This window comes from Sinohyriopsis cumingii, chromosome 10 (assembly GCF_028554795.1).
Source record: "Sinohyriopsis cumingii isolate HCF-2022 chromosome 10, ASM2855479v2, whole genome shotgun sequence".
NCBI lineage: Eukaryota > Metazoa > Mollusca > Bivalvia > Unionida > Unionidae > Sinohyriopsis > Sinohyriopsis cumingii.
The window spans coordinates 82,411,526-82,428,858 of record NC_142970.1 but is presented as its reverse complement, the minus strand read 5'-3'; the positions used below and the strand labels follow the sequence as shown (position 1 = coordinate 82,428,858).

The following is a 17,333-nucleotide window of genomic DNA, read 5'->3' as shown; positions in this document are numbered from 1 at the left end:
GACTTAAAGTGTTTTCGGAATACGAATGTATAACTCATAATCTGTCAGTTCATATTATTGAATATCAATTATGCTCATAGAAAAAGATTGTATTTGAAAAGACCATGTTAGATTACTAAATCTGTATCATTTTACAGTTATAAGCAGCGTATTATCCGACGATTAAGAGCAATTTCTTAGCATAAGCACTGCCCACATATACCTGATGGTACACATGCTACAATTATCACACTCTATCCAATGAATGCCTTCGATTCTCATGTGTATCAGTGACCCTTCATTATAACAGCTTCTACAGGTATTTATATTATTAATACTTATTATTAACTATGGCGACTTTTTCTTTCATTTTTAATTTGTTTCTGTATCTTTTCCCTTTCTATTTCTCTTCTCTTTGCTCTATTCTTCTCTCGAAATCAATCTGGAACATAATTGATATTAAATAACGTTTATGTAAGGTTTGCTTATCCATATGGTAATCAGATTTATTGTTTGTGTTATTACATTTTGCTTGTTTATTTAAATTTTACATAGTGTTTAATGGCTTTACTTTAATTTTCCAATCACGAATAATATGCGCAAAAACACTTGTATGATTGGACAATGATGGTTTTAATTAATCAAACAAGATTCAAACTTGTTATGCTGGAATAACAAAGATAAAATCAAACGTTTGTGAAGAAAATATTAACTAGTTAGCTTGTAGGCAAACATCCACATACTTACTTAAACTTCTAACATTCAAAAGCTTTCAAATTTGTTGCCGAAGGTCTACTGATCAATCACACATTTTGTAACATTTTATAATATCCTTTACAGCAAGTACAAATTAGTTTCACCAATTTTAGGTACCACCAAACTTAAAGACACTTTTCGGCAATGGTGACAATTAAGGAACTAATAATGGAACAATTTTTTAGATATATATATGTGAAGAATAACAGTGATATAATAACGTCATACGTGAGGGTAATCCCATAAAACAAAATGTATTTATGTTCATTTTAATTATAAAATGTTAGTACGATGTAATATTTTTGAATGTAAAAGATCAAATAGAACAAAATTTAAAAATATAACATGCCTAACTTAACCATGCAATATCCTTTTATATATACGTAGCAAATAACGTTATTACTCTCTCAAACGTTTCTCTGTTTTGCTCTCTCTCTCTCTCATTCACTCATATATACCTATGTGTATAAATTACTATACTTTGTAGGGAAAGCTTTACTTGCATCCATATCTAATTTCACTTTTAAAAACTCTCGTGCAATCATGTTCATGGTCCCAGGTACATGTGTAGTGACATTGTTGTGCTACATTCAAAGTAAATATCTGCGAAAGCGAAAATGCTTTGATGTGCACTATTTACAACATATCTTTGTAGTAAATATGAACAGTAACAGATGTGTTACCTAGAAACGTATCAAGTCCATACTAAGTATAGAAGTTTTCAACAGAAATAACTTTAGCCTATACTGGTCAATATCCAGCATTAACAGCTAATTTCGATAGTAATATCAGACCAATGTTGCTAAGTTAATCTTATAATGAGTTTTAATTTCTAAAGTTTAGGTTTTTGTAGATGACAATAATTCAGTGTTCAATGTTTAAGGAGAAAATTAATTAAAACAGAGTTTTAGATGCTATTTTAGTCTAACCATATGTAGTGGCTTTACATATAAAGTTTTTACATGATCCGGGAAATAAGATCTGAATAGTTTCCCCCAAAATGCGATCCTCTTGACATCACAACAGTTATCTAGGCCAACTACAACACATGCTTCTTTAGCTGTCCTGAGAAATATCAATATTTTATATCGGTACATGTGTTGTAACTCCTAAATCTTGATTTGCACAACGCATCTTATTCTGAAACAACACAAGACCTACCATATTTCCATCCAATGTCATGTTTCACACAATACATGTCATATTGCCACCCTACATCATCATTCACATAATACAGTGTAACCCCGGCATAACACGTTTCATTATAGCACCAAGTAAACAATAGTTTCACCCGATTTTGAAAAATTACACCGCCTTAAGCCAAAAGAAAACATCTATTTGATTTAATATTTTGGAAAAATATTTTGTATTCTCAAAGAACTAAGGTATATTCTTGCCTCTGTTTGGAAAGACGAATTCTTTAAATGCTGATAATTGTTAAACTAAGTATTATCGAGCTATCAACAATTAAGCTGTGAAGTCTTCTTTGATTTTGTCTTCAGTGCATCCTCTATACAGTTGTTGGTCAATGCAGGAAATATAACAGCCAATAAGCGTTTTCGTAGTCATCTTATATAATCAACCAAGCAATACAGACGACTTAAATGTGTTTAACACAAAATTATATACTGACTAATTTACTCACATGTTTACGTGAAACAATAAACCATAAACGCCATCTTAGGCATCTACTGACAAGGACGAAATACAGTTCCAAATTACTCCTAGACAAAATAAACGGTAATACTAAATTGACATACAAATAGCTGGTACTACTTCCGTTGATCTTCACTTAAATGGAGCCATTTGATCTGCTTAATTTGCTAATATAACCAAACATAAAACTCCCAATTTTCATCTCAATAGTGCACATTCATAGTTTTAAATGCATTTTTAATTAATGTAGCATATGCTGTACGTGTTCTGTCATCGTCTCTTATAGATTGACTCAAATGGTTGAAGGATTTTACTCTTTACCCATGCAATTGAATGGCTTGCTCTCTTACTGGGTCCCTTCAATTATATGCGATGGTTGCAGTGTTAATCGAAAATGCATTAAAAAAGTAAATAACTGCCTGATTCTTTATAGAAACTACCAATGCCTGATTTATGTCTTTTCTTGCTGGTTAGAAATCTAAAATGTAAGACATATCCAACAAATGTTTCCTAAATACAGTTTCAAATTCAGTGTGATGGTATTAACTCGATCTTGTCAAATGGATCTAGGCAAACTTGCCATGGAATTAATATTAATAAATATAATCAGATTGGCTGGCGATTGGTCAGTACACATACTTTATTTACAAGCAATTTGCCCATTATGTATACATTATATGTTTGTACCAAAATTTATAACAATATGTAGTAACTACTTTAAAGAACTCTTGTTTCATATGCTATAAAATGAGTACCGTATCAATAAATTCCAAAGTTTTGTTCCCACCATCGTTAATCTTGTACAGCAAATAGGATGCACATAAACTATTATCTTCAGTTCACCGACACGTGTGCTTATGGCGCAGTGGGATACATAACATGATGGGATGGCGTTCTGCAGACCCGGGTATCGCCTTACAGCAGGGTTTCACTATACATGTCATATTGTCACCCCATACCTTCACTCACAATACAGATCATATTGCTGCCCGTGTAATTATTTACACAGTGCATATCATATTGACATTCTGGATCGTGATTTGCACAATATACTTATATTGTCATATTAGTATCCTATTACCTTTTGAAGCTTATTTCTGATATGTTCATGCCATTTATTTATCCATGCTTTTATCTATTATCTTATCACATCATAAACAACTAGGTGGAAAGTCATGTCAATGTGTAGATATATTGGCCTAATGGTAACTATCTGCATGAAAATTCTCATTATTATTGACTAAGCAATTGGGGTGATGGGTTGGATGTAAAATAACAATTACATTTCAAATACTCTTTGAGCAGGCATCATATATAGCTTGGGTCACTGCTTAGTGGTTTGGAGAAATTATGAGGGGCGAGTTGGAATTGCAAGCTATTGAAATTGTTGCAATATAATATTGTGTCAGTTTTTACCCTTGCAAATGTTTTGGGAATGTTCGGATTTACAGACTGATGGGATATCATTTAATAAAAGATCTTGGTAGAACATGACAGAGCGATCACACTGGCATCTGTATCTCCATTTTTTCCTTCTGCACCCTAGATGTCATCAACATTTCGATCATGTTGAGTGTTAAATTGTTATTTCATTCTGATTTAAAAAGGAGCTTGGCAATAATATAATCTCATCTGGCTTTGTTTCATATTTCATATATTGTTTGAATTCTGTGAAATTATGGCTCATTTGACAATGCAAGTTACGTAAGTGCAAATTATGTATTTATAAACTTGTAACATCATAACCTCTGAATGCTGAATTGATTTTAAAATAAGTCACTAATTATAAGAAAGTTTTTTATGTTACATTGATCTGATAATGAATTACATTTTCACCTTCTCCTAGATGCTGTTTGGACAAAACGAGAAAACCCAGAGCTCTATGACAACAAAGAGCATATCCTCTTGCTAATGGAGCAACTGAACATTGTGGCAAGACCAAGAGCTTTCAATGACAGTGGAGATGAGGTCAAGGTTAGTGAACATACCACATGGATGTTCTGATAGGTGATGCAAGACTCTTGTATAATGTGTGAAATGTTATTTCTTTACTTCTACTCAATTAAATTATTATTATATGCTAAAATTGCTGCTATGAATTCAATAATAAGGACAATGCTGCTTTCAAACCTAATTCTTGAAACCTAATGAATACAATTGGACTAGTGATTAGTATTCTGGACATGAATGTCTAACATTTGATACCCATTAGAGCTCACGTCGGCTTATATTGTATATCCTTTGGCAAAGGGTTTTACATCCACTGCCTCATTGCAGTGTTGCCATTCAATACACCATTTGAAAATGTGCGTGCCCTGATAAATAATTCACCAAGTTGGGTAATTACAAAAAGGATTACATAAGATAAATAATTGTATGTCTTATTTGATATTCTGATGTGAAGTAACAATAAAACATATTTTCAAATGGTGTATTTAGATGAATTCAAATCTATGGAAAGGAAGGCTAAACATATTTTCAAATGGTGTATTTAGATGAATTCAAATCTATTGAAAGGAAGGCTAAACATTGGAAATTTTTGTTTTAGTCATACTCGTTATATAAGTAAAAATAAGCTATACAAAGTATCGATATACCTAGCAACAAATTTGAACGTGTCCAACTGTGTTGGACTGTGAACATTTGTCTACAAATTCATAAGATTATGTTGTTACACATGTCGCCACTTTACTGGCAATCAGAAGGATAAAAGTGCCATGCATGACCATTGCATTGCAGCCCGAGGGGGGACAATCAAGGAAAAGTAATATTATTATAATGGCTGGGGGTTGGTGGGCGCAAACGTTTAAGTGACAATACTGCTTGCGATAACTGTTTAAGGAAACTCTGAATATCTTTACTTATGTATTATGTGAAATGATCATATCTTTTACATTTTCTAGGTAGAAAGTTATTGCATTGCTCCCTGCATGCTTCGCCAGTCAACTCCTAGACAATTTATCACCCCAGCACCAAACCCTCAGATGGGGAGCACTTCAGTTTTGTGTTATGCCTTCAAGGAGAAATTTTTGCCTCCTCCCATTTTTCATAGGCTTATCGCTGCATGTTTGGCTTGCTGGCCAATTGCCAAGCAAAAGTCAGAAAATCTGATATTTTGTGGCTGCTGCATATTTGACCTTGACCTTGTTCACAGGCTATATTTGCACTTCACTGAGTATGTCATATTTGCAAGGATCACCAGACTGGGAATCAAGGAGAGAACGCCAAACACCAAGGTCTGTAGCAAAGTCAGGGAGTTCATCACTGAGAAAATCTCTGAAATTCGTGGTTGTTTTTGCCTGAGCCTGGAATTTGAGTTGTGTATCCAGTGTCCTAAGTGTGATGGAGATTCCGTGGACCACGTTAAACCTGTGCCAGTGCTCCAAGTGAATGAAGAACTGCCTTGTCATTGCCAAGACCAGAGTCATGTGATCGTTTCACAGGACCTGCTCAAATGCTGGTTTGAGGATAAGGTTAGTGATGAAGAAAACAGTTTTTCGAACACTATACGATAATGTATACGCCAGAGAACTTTATGCATGAAAATATAACTTGTTCTCTATTTTATAAGTAGTGTAAGTCATCAAAACTGACATGGTGCAGATGAGTTGTAGGTTGACAATTTATGTTTGTCCATATAGACCCGTGTTAACACTTAATAAAATAAACCAAAACTGTCCACTACTATAAACATAGGAATATTTATTTTCCCAAACGTTGGTTGAGAACAAAACATTTATTGAAACAAATGGTTAGAAATGCATCTTTAATGGTGAAAGATTTACTAATGGACCTATTTATATTAAGATACATGTGAATTTCAATATACTGGTACACATTTTATTAATATTAAACATATGTATGTGACATTTTAGAATTAGCAAATTCTTTGACAGCAAGAAATTTAATGATTACACAGAATATCAAAACGTTGTGACAGATAATTGTCATCCTCGAGGAACTTCAATCCCATCAGTCCCTTCGGGATTGTGGCATAGTGTTCATTCTTTTTACCAGATATAGTTTATATGGCTTATAACGTCAACACTGTATGTTCTTTATAACATCACTAACAAAAACATGGGTCCAATAACCTTTCATGCAACTTTTGTAGCAAGGGATGCAACTAAAATATAGGTATATAATTAAACTAGTAGCAGCTACTAATGATAACATATTAAAAATACTTTATAAAGCAAATATCCACAATAATTTCGCAGACTAAGTTCAAATAAATTCCCACGTGACACATGAAAATGACCATGGATGGCAATATCAATGGTTATATTCTTCCATCTGATCGTATATCAGTTAATAATAGGCAAACCCTCCAGTTCGTCAGGGTTTCAAATGCTTTGTTTCTTTTTATGAAATTATTGGTGCTGTCCAGCAAGAATATCCTGAATATCCTGTTAAATTTCCTGCGTAATCAGCGATGTTTGATATTTATTTTTTGAAATTGGTGGTCGCGAATTGTCCGATTACAATAAAATATGAATTTAATGATATTGTGAACTGTATATTTTATTTGTTTACTCAGCGTACCTCACTAGTGGAAGGTCTGTATTCGTTTGCAGTGCATTGCTTCTATATCATTTGTCGTAATACAAGTATAACTTATATGTGTTATGGTTTTTCAGGTTTCAGCAGGACATGTTCAAGTTGGTGAGTTAATATTTGTACACGTATTAGCCCTACTGGTCATATACGAGAAGCTTATGGTATCGTTTATCAACCATACGTCATCCATTCATCTATTAGCAAAACTGTTTATTGTATTTATCCTAACCCTCTTCGAGGATTATTAGGAAGCTTTACATGCATTTTTCTTATGCTCAGATTGGTCCTAAATGAAATATATTTGCTCATACATCCAAAATGATCAACATGGCCATCATCTTTAATCTTTCATCAATGTGAGATTCTCACGGAAGACTTTTAACGATGTGTAGTTGTTCCTAAGTAAAATGCTGCTGACCAGACGTTCCAGATTAACATGGCAGCTGTCGTAAAGACCATTGTACAATAAAGCATGTCTTCATTGACCTCTTTTGTATGCGACCATCTGCTGTTTACAACCTCACTCATGATCCATGTGTTGATTTTATTATATAAACACACCGTTGTCAGCCACCGCCTACATACTTCAACCAGCAACCACGTTTGTCTGCCAAAAAATGCATTTCTTCACTGTTATGAACGCGTTTTTTGTAGCACCATGGACACAGAAGGCGTTACTTTAATCCGTTGTTACTGTAAACCTAAATAATTGGCCTCCAGTTGTTCTCTGTGGTGCAGTCTGTTACATGTTTTCTTACTCGCGTTAATATCTTTATGTAGTCGGAGATTTAAGTGTTTTAGTTGTGCTTTTAAATAGATCTATTTTATTTAAGGATCTGTTAGTTTTGTCTTTTGATTTCATTAACTGGTATATACATAATCCACATTTACTTGAAAGATGATCAAAACCGGTACATTGCAATTCATGCACAGGACGAATACCTCTTTACCATACCTAACTACACAAAAAGTGATTTGGAGATGTATGAACATATCATGGTAAACTCTGGACAGGGGAAAAATATATTACCTTAATTCTGAAACTAGAAATAACGAATAAAATGCATGTGTAGCAATTGGGGATATTTTGTTCTCTTCCACCTGTTAAATATTGACCTTCAAAAACTGGTACTCTTCTATAAATATGAAAATCATCTTATCTTGGGAGACCGTTTTTCGTTGTCAGAAACGGTGATCTCGCAAGACAGGTTTTGTCGACTATATCACTAAATCCTTTTGAACGAACGTCATATTAACATGGGGAATTCACCAGAAGTCATCGTCTGAAACCAGGTTGGTTCTAAAACAAATTGGTGCCTATATAATATATTTGTTATCTTTTAATACAATATCATACTTTCAAGAGGGTTTTAACTAAAAGTCTTTTGTGGCAGGTTATGTTTGTCTTAAATGCAAATGGCTCTGCTGAAACATCCGGTATAGCTACAACTGTTGAAAATTGCGGAATCTTTTAATCGCTACACCTTCTGAATTAATGTGGGGATTTTAATAAAATGCTTCTTATAATGTATAGCTTGTTCAGAGTGCATATCGTAGTTCTCACACACACAATGTAGCCACCGCAGTAACCACCTTTACAATCTTATTGTAATTACTTCTCCTGAATGAATGATCATATCAACATGATGGTTTTACTAGAGCAAGTAGTATCATGCATAGTTGGTCATAAATGAAAGTGGTGCCAGTTCTTAATTGAAGGTAGGTGCATTTCAGTTAATTAAGATGGTGTCCAAAACACAGGTAGGTAGGGAAAACAAGACTTGCATATATTGATGTGATTGAACTAACAATTAAATGAATGGACAAAATTACATATTGTTAATGATCTTGGCTTTACAGAACATCAAACTTCAATCTAGAATTTTAAGGTCACATGGGTTGACTAGCATGTGGGATACATGATGTAGTAAGACTAAGAATCTGATGTAATTCCGTTATTAGTAATTGGTTTCATTGTACCAATCGAAATACATCAGGCAGTTCGCCAACATGACATTTTGAACAAACTAGAATAAACGATGAGACCAAAACAGCAATACAAGCCTAGATCTGAATGTCAAACCTTCATCAATAACATAAATCACAATAAATTACGTGGTAATAGTTCTACGGCCAAGTCAGTATAGGGCAAAGTGGATGGACAATAGTAATAAAAGTGTCAAGATCAAAATGTAACGAGTAGAACACTTTTACTTAACTTTTGAAGCAAATACTATTAAATCAAAATATATAATAGTTATACTCATAATATATAGTTGACAGCTATGGAACTATTACGTGTTTTAGGTTCAGCAACATTGATGCACGATTTGACAATAAATTAATAGACTTAAGGGTGACAGGTATCGATGTATAAGGCCCATGAGGATACATTCTGCAGTATGACATATAACCTAACTTGCTTTGCTTTACTAGCAATGAATATATAGACCTCAATAAAGTAATAGTGTACTTGTTACTAGCTGGAAAGTTTCACTCATTCCAAGCTTCAGGCTTAAAGTTTCCGCAACAATACCATAGTCTGAAACATAACGGCAGTTCAATATACTATAATCATGCATTTGTCACAATCGTTTATCAAAAGCATGCATATACCATGCTTTATTGCACTTTGAACAGAAAAAAAAGATTATATTGGAATTTGCATATATTATTATGAAGCTAAGACGTTTATTCTTTGACATATTTGCTCACACCTTATTCCTTAGAGTTAGGGTCCCAGTAATAGATAATTTGTTTTTAGTTCTAGTTAAGGTTTTATTTGCTAATATTTCCCAAATACATTAATACATGGCAGTAATTATTAACATGCCTGCTCATCTGTTTGACCATGGAGTCAAAGTCAGTTATGAGCAATATGCGGTTTGCTTAGACATTTTTCTCCATGTATTATGTCGGGGTGTTGTCCATGCATACATCTGTCTGTCTGCTATCAGTTTGATTTCTGCACAATAAATGGTGTTGTACACCATATACACCTGTCAAACGTTTTAGATATTTTACAGCTTGGGTAATGACGATACCTATTGATCTTACAAGATCAATTATCAAGTTCAACTTGACTGAAAGAAAGAAACTTGGTTTCTGAGTACTTAACACACTTTGTGAGTGACTTGCACATGGGTAAGGAATATAATAAATAGTTTACGGTACAAAGACAAGGGCACTGCAACTAATAGAATACACTGCTTTTTGCACAACGAATTAGGTATAGATTACATATCTGGAGAAATCTTTTTGGATGGCTTGCACTGTAAGTAAGGAAGAAGCATATTGGTTGTTGTGTCAAACGGTCACTGCCACTGTAAATAATAGAGAAGAAAATATTTCTGCACAGGCAACATGGGATGATCTTACGACAGTATGATGTACTGTTAACGATATGCGTGTGTCCTTTCCTTAACCTTTATATGGAGCATTGTTCATACATTGGATGAATCATGATGAAGCATGCTCATGCATTCTGTGGCATATATGCCCATCCTTATGTGATGTTTCAAGGTCACCTAACTTCAATGTTTTTTTATCATTGTTTCTTGCTGAAATGTTTATCATATGTCATCCACTAACTATAATTTACTATATTTCAGATTCCGTAACTTCATGCCTTCCCCTCAATATCCAGGATACAGTTCCTCTGGAGAAGCAACTGAACCGACTTTCCATGAAAATTGGCAAGGAGTTTCTTCAGTTAGGTCTTGAATTGGATGTTTCCTTGTCCAGAATTGAGCAGATACAAATGGAAAACCCCACCATTTCAATGCAGTGTTTTAAGATCTTGCAAGAATGGGTACACAAAAATGCGGCCCAGGCCACATTTCGAAATCTGGAGAGAGCCTGCAGATGTGTTGGCATTGATGTCAGTATCCTGAACACGATATTTTAATTTGTGGTTCAGGGATTTTGTGTTTAAGATGTCCTGAACTGAATCGAATTTGTGGATGAAGCCTTGTTGTTTACTAACACATTTAAGCATTATATACATGTCACTTTTCTTACAATAAACAATAGTTTCTTTTGTCATCTGTGAAAAAGCAGTGTTCTCTTTGACATGTCATTTAAGATATATATCTCATAGCTTTGATCATAATTCAGTCAAGTGCAACAATGAAATATACAGACAAACTAACAATGGAAAGTAATATACCTAGATGTTAGAATCAAGAGAGTAATTAGTTATCTCACTGGCTGTAAAGCAATACCAGCTGCTGATGGCATGGCCCTTCATACATGACGTATTGTACTTCCATTTTTTGTCAATAATTTATATTTTCAACATCGTCTCAAACACTACTTGATTATTTTCATTCAACTAGGTAATTGGCCAGAACAAACATTTACATTTCTAATTCATGCAATTTATTTCGATCAACCATCATATAGTGTTGCAATTACAAAATAATAGTAAAATCTTTAAGGAGCTTGTTTCTTAAAAAAAAAAATAATAATTAGAAAGAAAAATTCAGATGAAGCCCGTTCAAATGTATACAGGTGATGCCAAACCTCTACCCATTGTGATCCCCATTACCAAATGTAGAACTCTCTTTGAGTGGCGTGTCCATAAGTACTGAACAGAATTTGACGAAATCTTTCAGTTTTGTACAAATAATGCCATAAAACGTGGCCACCATTAGCAACAAGAAATGACTTTTTCTACACCGATTATTAAACAAAATTAACAAATTAAACAAAACCTTTCATAGAGAAAGACCTTAGAAACTTGTACAGGTGAGTCAGGTTCTCCCCCCCCCCCGAAGGAAACGAATAGCAAAAGCATAGAAATTACTAATCCCAACTGTTAAATATACATAATTTGGTCAAAATAATCGGAATCAACTTTGCATAAAACAATTTAATTGTTATAAAAGATAATACTATTTCATAAAGGATGGTCACCCTTTCTACAAATAGAAACGTCTTTGAAAGGCTTCCTCAAAGGACCGCTGAACATAATTGACTCAAGTTGATGGAATGCATCCTGGCATTAAAAAAGTTAATTTTGTGCAGATCATGATGCTGATCTGTCGTCATTTTTGTGCCACAATCACTAAAACCTATGTATATTTAAAATGACTTCCCAAAAACAAAGAAGCAGAACGTTAATATGTTTAACAAAAATCAGTTGTCCCTTTGGAACTACAATAGGTCAGGATCGTATGATGGCAAACGTACAATAATGTTCTAAGCAAAATTGCTTGGAAGGACCGCATTGCAATAGACATAAGCCCACGACCTTATATAAGGTGGGACTGTTCTAAGACAACAATGGTAGTGTATTGCTACTAGTATTCTAAGACCTACAGGCCAAAAGATAGCATTGTGCCACAGATTGTAAGCCGATGTTGAATTAATATAATTATCCCATTAGTAAATTAACACATGTATTTTGTCTTTAAATTTGTTAATTTTGTTTATTTTATTTAATCATTAGTGCATATATATTCCATATTTACCAAACTCCTGATCAAAATCATTAATTCATTGCCTTGATGAGCAAGATTTATCATAGCTGTGTGATTCGCATGCTTCATTTCAAGTAACTCTGAACTGTATGGACATGTGTAATTGACTTGTAGACAGGAAAACAAATATTATTATATTTAATTTTGCAATTCATTTGTTATTACATGTAGACTAATCATTAAATAGAATCTTCTATGTTTGATTATCGATGTAAATCTTTATGTTGTATAGCATTATTTTGATATGAAATCAATGTATTATTTTAGCAAGAGTGGATTAGAGACAAAACAGCTTGCAGTGTATCATAGATTTCACTTTGTGACAGAAAATAATTATTCATTACTCACTGCGCACTATTGTCAAAATGCACACAGACAGCCTCACAAGATTGATTAAATTCTAAAGAACGAGCATTTAACATTAAATCAATACAAAGAATGCTCAAATGAAACTTAAGCATAATCAAGTAAATTACAGAGGAATATATCCACTCTAAATACACTGGGAACATATTTGTGGGTACTGACCTGCAAGTAAAAATTTTGATCTGTGTCTGATACTGCCAACGTCTTTTCGAAAAACTGCAGTGACACTTTTATATTTGCATGCAACACTTCTGTCAGATTCACTCACAAAGTATTGTTTTTTAATTTTTATTGCAAACAAGGTTTTTGACAGCTGTCAGAAAACGAGTACTAATAGTGCACAGCAGGGTGCATGTTTTAGACAAGGTGCTAAGAGATACCAAAACCAACATTGTCATCTCTTCCTTAATTTTAGGATTTTTTTAATGCAGGTAAAACTGTATTCCCGTACAAAATACTGTATAACTGAAAATATGACTAAGATGTAAAATATTGATATATAAAATGTAAATTAAATTTGTTTAAAAAAATGTAAATTCAGAATTATTTTATACATGAATTCAATTTTCATATATACTGTACAAATTAACTTAATTGACAGCAAAGGTGACCAATGACCGTATTTGAAACTAATGGCCGCATGGGTGTATACAACATACATCATTTTGCTCGGGAGTAAGAAATTCAAAATAGCTCTCAGTGATTTTTTCGGCAAATTGCAATATGCTTGTTCAAATGCATATATATGTACTGGTTGATAAAACAATGACAAGAACTTTGTTTTAAGTTTATTGTGTGAGATAGTTAGGTACGTAAGTATACACATATTATTACACTCAAAATGTCCATTCTGATGGAACCAACAACATGTATTTTAGGCACAATCCTTTGAGTTTAAATGCTATTAACCACAAACAATACTAGTGTGATAGAAAATGTCCATTCTGATGCAACCAACAACATGTATTTTAGGCACAATCCTTTGAGTTTAAATGCTATTAACCACAAACAATACTAGTGTGATAGGAAAATACAGCTCATGGGTGGCATACCTCACGGCAACGTGGTGCCGATGCGTGTAAATAAAGTTCTAGGCTATGTCATTGACAGTGCTAGATAAGAGTGCGATGGTATGTAATAATTATGGTAACTTATGGCGGAAACATTTCATCGTCTTAATGAAACATTGGTATGATCACCTGACTGATGGAAAGCTTCCATGCTAATCCAAGTATTCCACCTTGTTAAGTGTAGCAATCCAGACCTGAACATCTATAAAATAATTTACCTAATATGAAAGATCTGTATGATGTAGGTAAATGAAGATAATTTGTAATATATGTGGATATTTCAAAATTCTATTCAGAGTGAAAGCACATGAAAACAAATCATTAAACAGGACATAGTTACATGGAAATGAAGTAAATAGTCCTCTAAAAATACACGAAGTTTCCAGAAATATGTCTATCATAATCTGTTCAGCCATTTACAGATTAAATAACTAATAAGGTACAGTAGTTATCATAAAGTTTAAAGTAATGTTGGGATAGTGAGGTTTGATCATTGGTGCAACACTTTGTACAATCCATTATGTAGGGACGTTAAGTGATTATGAACTAAATTAATGGATTTTACCATAAGTAAGCTAATTAGTGAATGACGTAAAGAGTTGGGGTATTTCAAGTGCATTCAACGGATTATGTGCCTCACAGATCAAATATACGAACACATATATTATGTAGCACGTTAATCCGAAATTCGGAACAACAAACATAAGTACGGATGACTATTTGCACACGTGGGATATGTACTACGAGCCTGTTAAATTTATCCTAAAACGTTAATTCTGATGTTCTTTTTGAACATTTCTTGCCCATTAATAATATTATCAGCTAACACCTGTTTAGCAGAATGGTTCAGTAGAATGTAATATGAGCTGATGCTACCGTGTCACATTCTTTAAAATAAATAAACTATGGTATATTAACGTGTATTACATGGTAATAACAGTTTTGAATATTTCAAGTACATACATCCAAACATGCATCTAACCTGTCAATAAAAGGTACACTTAGATTCAATACAATGTACAGAATGTGACATTTTGATCGTAAATATTCTAAAAGGTTTGGAGACTTGCTCATGTGGATAAAAAAAATTTACAGTACATTAAGAAAAATTGTACTACTTAATTCAAATGATCCATTGAAACATTTAGTGTGTAATTTCCAGTGTCAGTTACAGTTATCATTAGCAATTAATAATGATTAATATAAAAACTTCATTAGAGTAAGATATCAGCTTATGTCACAATGCTTCTTTTTGTCAATCAATGTCTTAACCAAAATTAACAATAAAAAGGATGTATTCTTGTCAGACTTGTTTCTTTTTTGTTTTTCTTCAACTAAAGTAGGGGCCCCGAGTGGCCGAGTGGTATAAAGCGCTCAACGTTTCTGATCATTACCATCTCACCTCTGTCTGCGTGGGTTCGAGTCTCAGATTCGGCCAATGTGGGTATGTGAGAAAGCTTCCCGTTAGTTTCTCGTGGGTCGGTGGTTCTTTCCGGGGTTTTCCCGGTTATTCCTCCGCCATTTATACTGGCCACCATATATAGCCTACCCTGTGCTGAAAAATGGCGTCAAAAATCCTACAACAATAACAATCAACTAAAGTAACGAGAGGGTAGGGAAGTACTTTTTGTCCCTTTGACTGGTATTTTTGTTGCACCGAGGATACCCTACCGTACAGTTTTCATCCACATCCTCTCATTACATACTATATAGCTATGTTTATAGACAAATTACTGAAAGACATTCTTGCAGATTTGTGTTACTTGTTTTATCAACCGTTCATAAATACATACATTAACTGTTTGGACGTTAAGTGATCATGAACTAGATTAAGCGATATTACCATAGTTACGCTAATTCGTTATGAACGCAAATTTTGGAGTACTTAAATGCATACAACCGATTATGCGCCTCAAAAGTCAACTATAGGTAACAATATATTATGTATCATCAAGTAAATCTGAAATTCTTTTTGAGTTCATCTAGTGTAACCAAACATTTCAGAATATTAGCCCTTCTTACCATGACATAGCACATACACATTAACGAGGCAGACAAAGGTAGTATCATTCTGTCTGCTTGACACTGGAACTCGTTGAATCCCATTCAGAGATTGACCAGTGGATTGATTATTGTCTTTCTCTAAGGAATCTAGCTTCGCAACCCTTTTTCGTTTTCCTCCTTTTATGCGATTGGGATCTCTGCACACATTTTGCCATGAAATAGTGATATAAAAATTGGTCGTCTAATATGTGTTCCTCAAAATTGAAGTGTTAAAACTGAATAGTTTGAGAGTCTTTGCAGTCTGTTGGATGTACACACTTTTGCGTCTGTAAATTGGCCCTACCTAGGTGACATATGTTCTCAAAAGTTGATGCTGCTGAGGCATGGTTTTGGAAAGCTTGAGTGATGACTGGTAAATGATTATACAGAAATGTCTGAGATATTATTGGTTGAGTAAAAACTATTGGCTATAGATGGGACATTAGTTTTCTTTATATGTGCACACTATGGACCAAAATTGTCTCTGAAAGCTGTGAGTTGAACCTTGTGGTGCAAATGTATCATTCTTGACGTGTCCTGTTTCGCCCTGTGATGCATAGCTGTTGATCTCTCCAGCCCAGTTGATATTTGTTGTGGTGTTCCACAGGGGTCTGTTTATGGACATGTTCTCTTGATTATATATACTCAGTCGCTGTCAAATGTCATAGTTCATTGTCTAGTGTCTCACCAATTGTACGCTGATGATACCCACATATACAAATCGAGCCACCTTACTAAAGTTGATGATGCCATCGAATTTATAGAGAGACGCATTTCCAATGTTAAATTCACAGTCAGTACGAAACCTAAGTGTTACTCTCGACAGTACTCTATCATTGCACCATGTCTTGAACATATGCAAGGCTGTAAGTCTTGAGCTGAGACGCATCATCTCCATTCGCAATTATATTTCAGTTGATGCCACTAAAACACTTGTGTGTTCCTTAGTACTTTCAAAACTTGATTATTTTAACTCAATTTTCTCTGGTTCAACTCAATATCTACTTCATAAACTTCCAAAAGTTCAAAACACAGTTGCTCTGATCATCCTTAGAGTACCACGATCAGAGCACACCTCCACCTGCTCTGTACCCTACACTGGTTACCAATTCGATCCGGAATCAAACACAAAATGTATTCTCTGTGCTACGTTTCATTAACGGGCTCCAGTCCAACATACCTATCCGACTTCATCAATGAGTACACACTAACAAGATACTTACGTTCATCCTAAGACACTAGTATTCTCATTCTTCCCACTATGAAAATGAAGTCATATGGACAACGTTCTTTTACTTACCAGGGCACAGCAACGTGGAACTAATTGGCCACTGAACCTAGACGAAAGACACAGTTATTGCATTCAAGAGCGCTCTTAAAACGCACCTAGTTCGACTGCAAGAACAGACTTGAAGACCTA

General features: G+C 34.1%; 1 protein-coding gene across 2 annotated transcripts in view; it reads left to right on the top strand.

The window, feature by feature from the left end:
• Window positions 1-15,169, top strand: part of LOC149790478 (uncharacterized) — a 38,723-nt gene extending 23,554 nt beyond the window's left edge. Inside the window, exons 5-8 of one of the 2 annotated variants that reach the window (XM_089972530.1) lie at window positions 4,238-4,369; window positions 5,299-5,864; window positions 7,032-7,056; window positions 10,563-15,169. In XM_089972530.1, coding sequence (XP_089828656.1) covers window positions 4,238-4,369; window positions 5,299-5,864; window positions 7,032-7,056; window positions 10,563-10,858 — 1,019 coding nt within the window. In that variant the 3' untranslated portion in view covers window positions 10,859-15,169. Of the gene's footprint in view, window positions 1-4,237; window positions 4,370-5,294; window positions 5,865-7,031; window positions 7,057-10,562 lie in introns of both variants that reach the window. The other variant, XM_089972529.1, reaches the window with a different exon arrangement.
• Window positions 15,170-17,333: the final 2,164 nt, after the last annotated feature.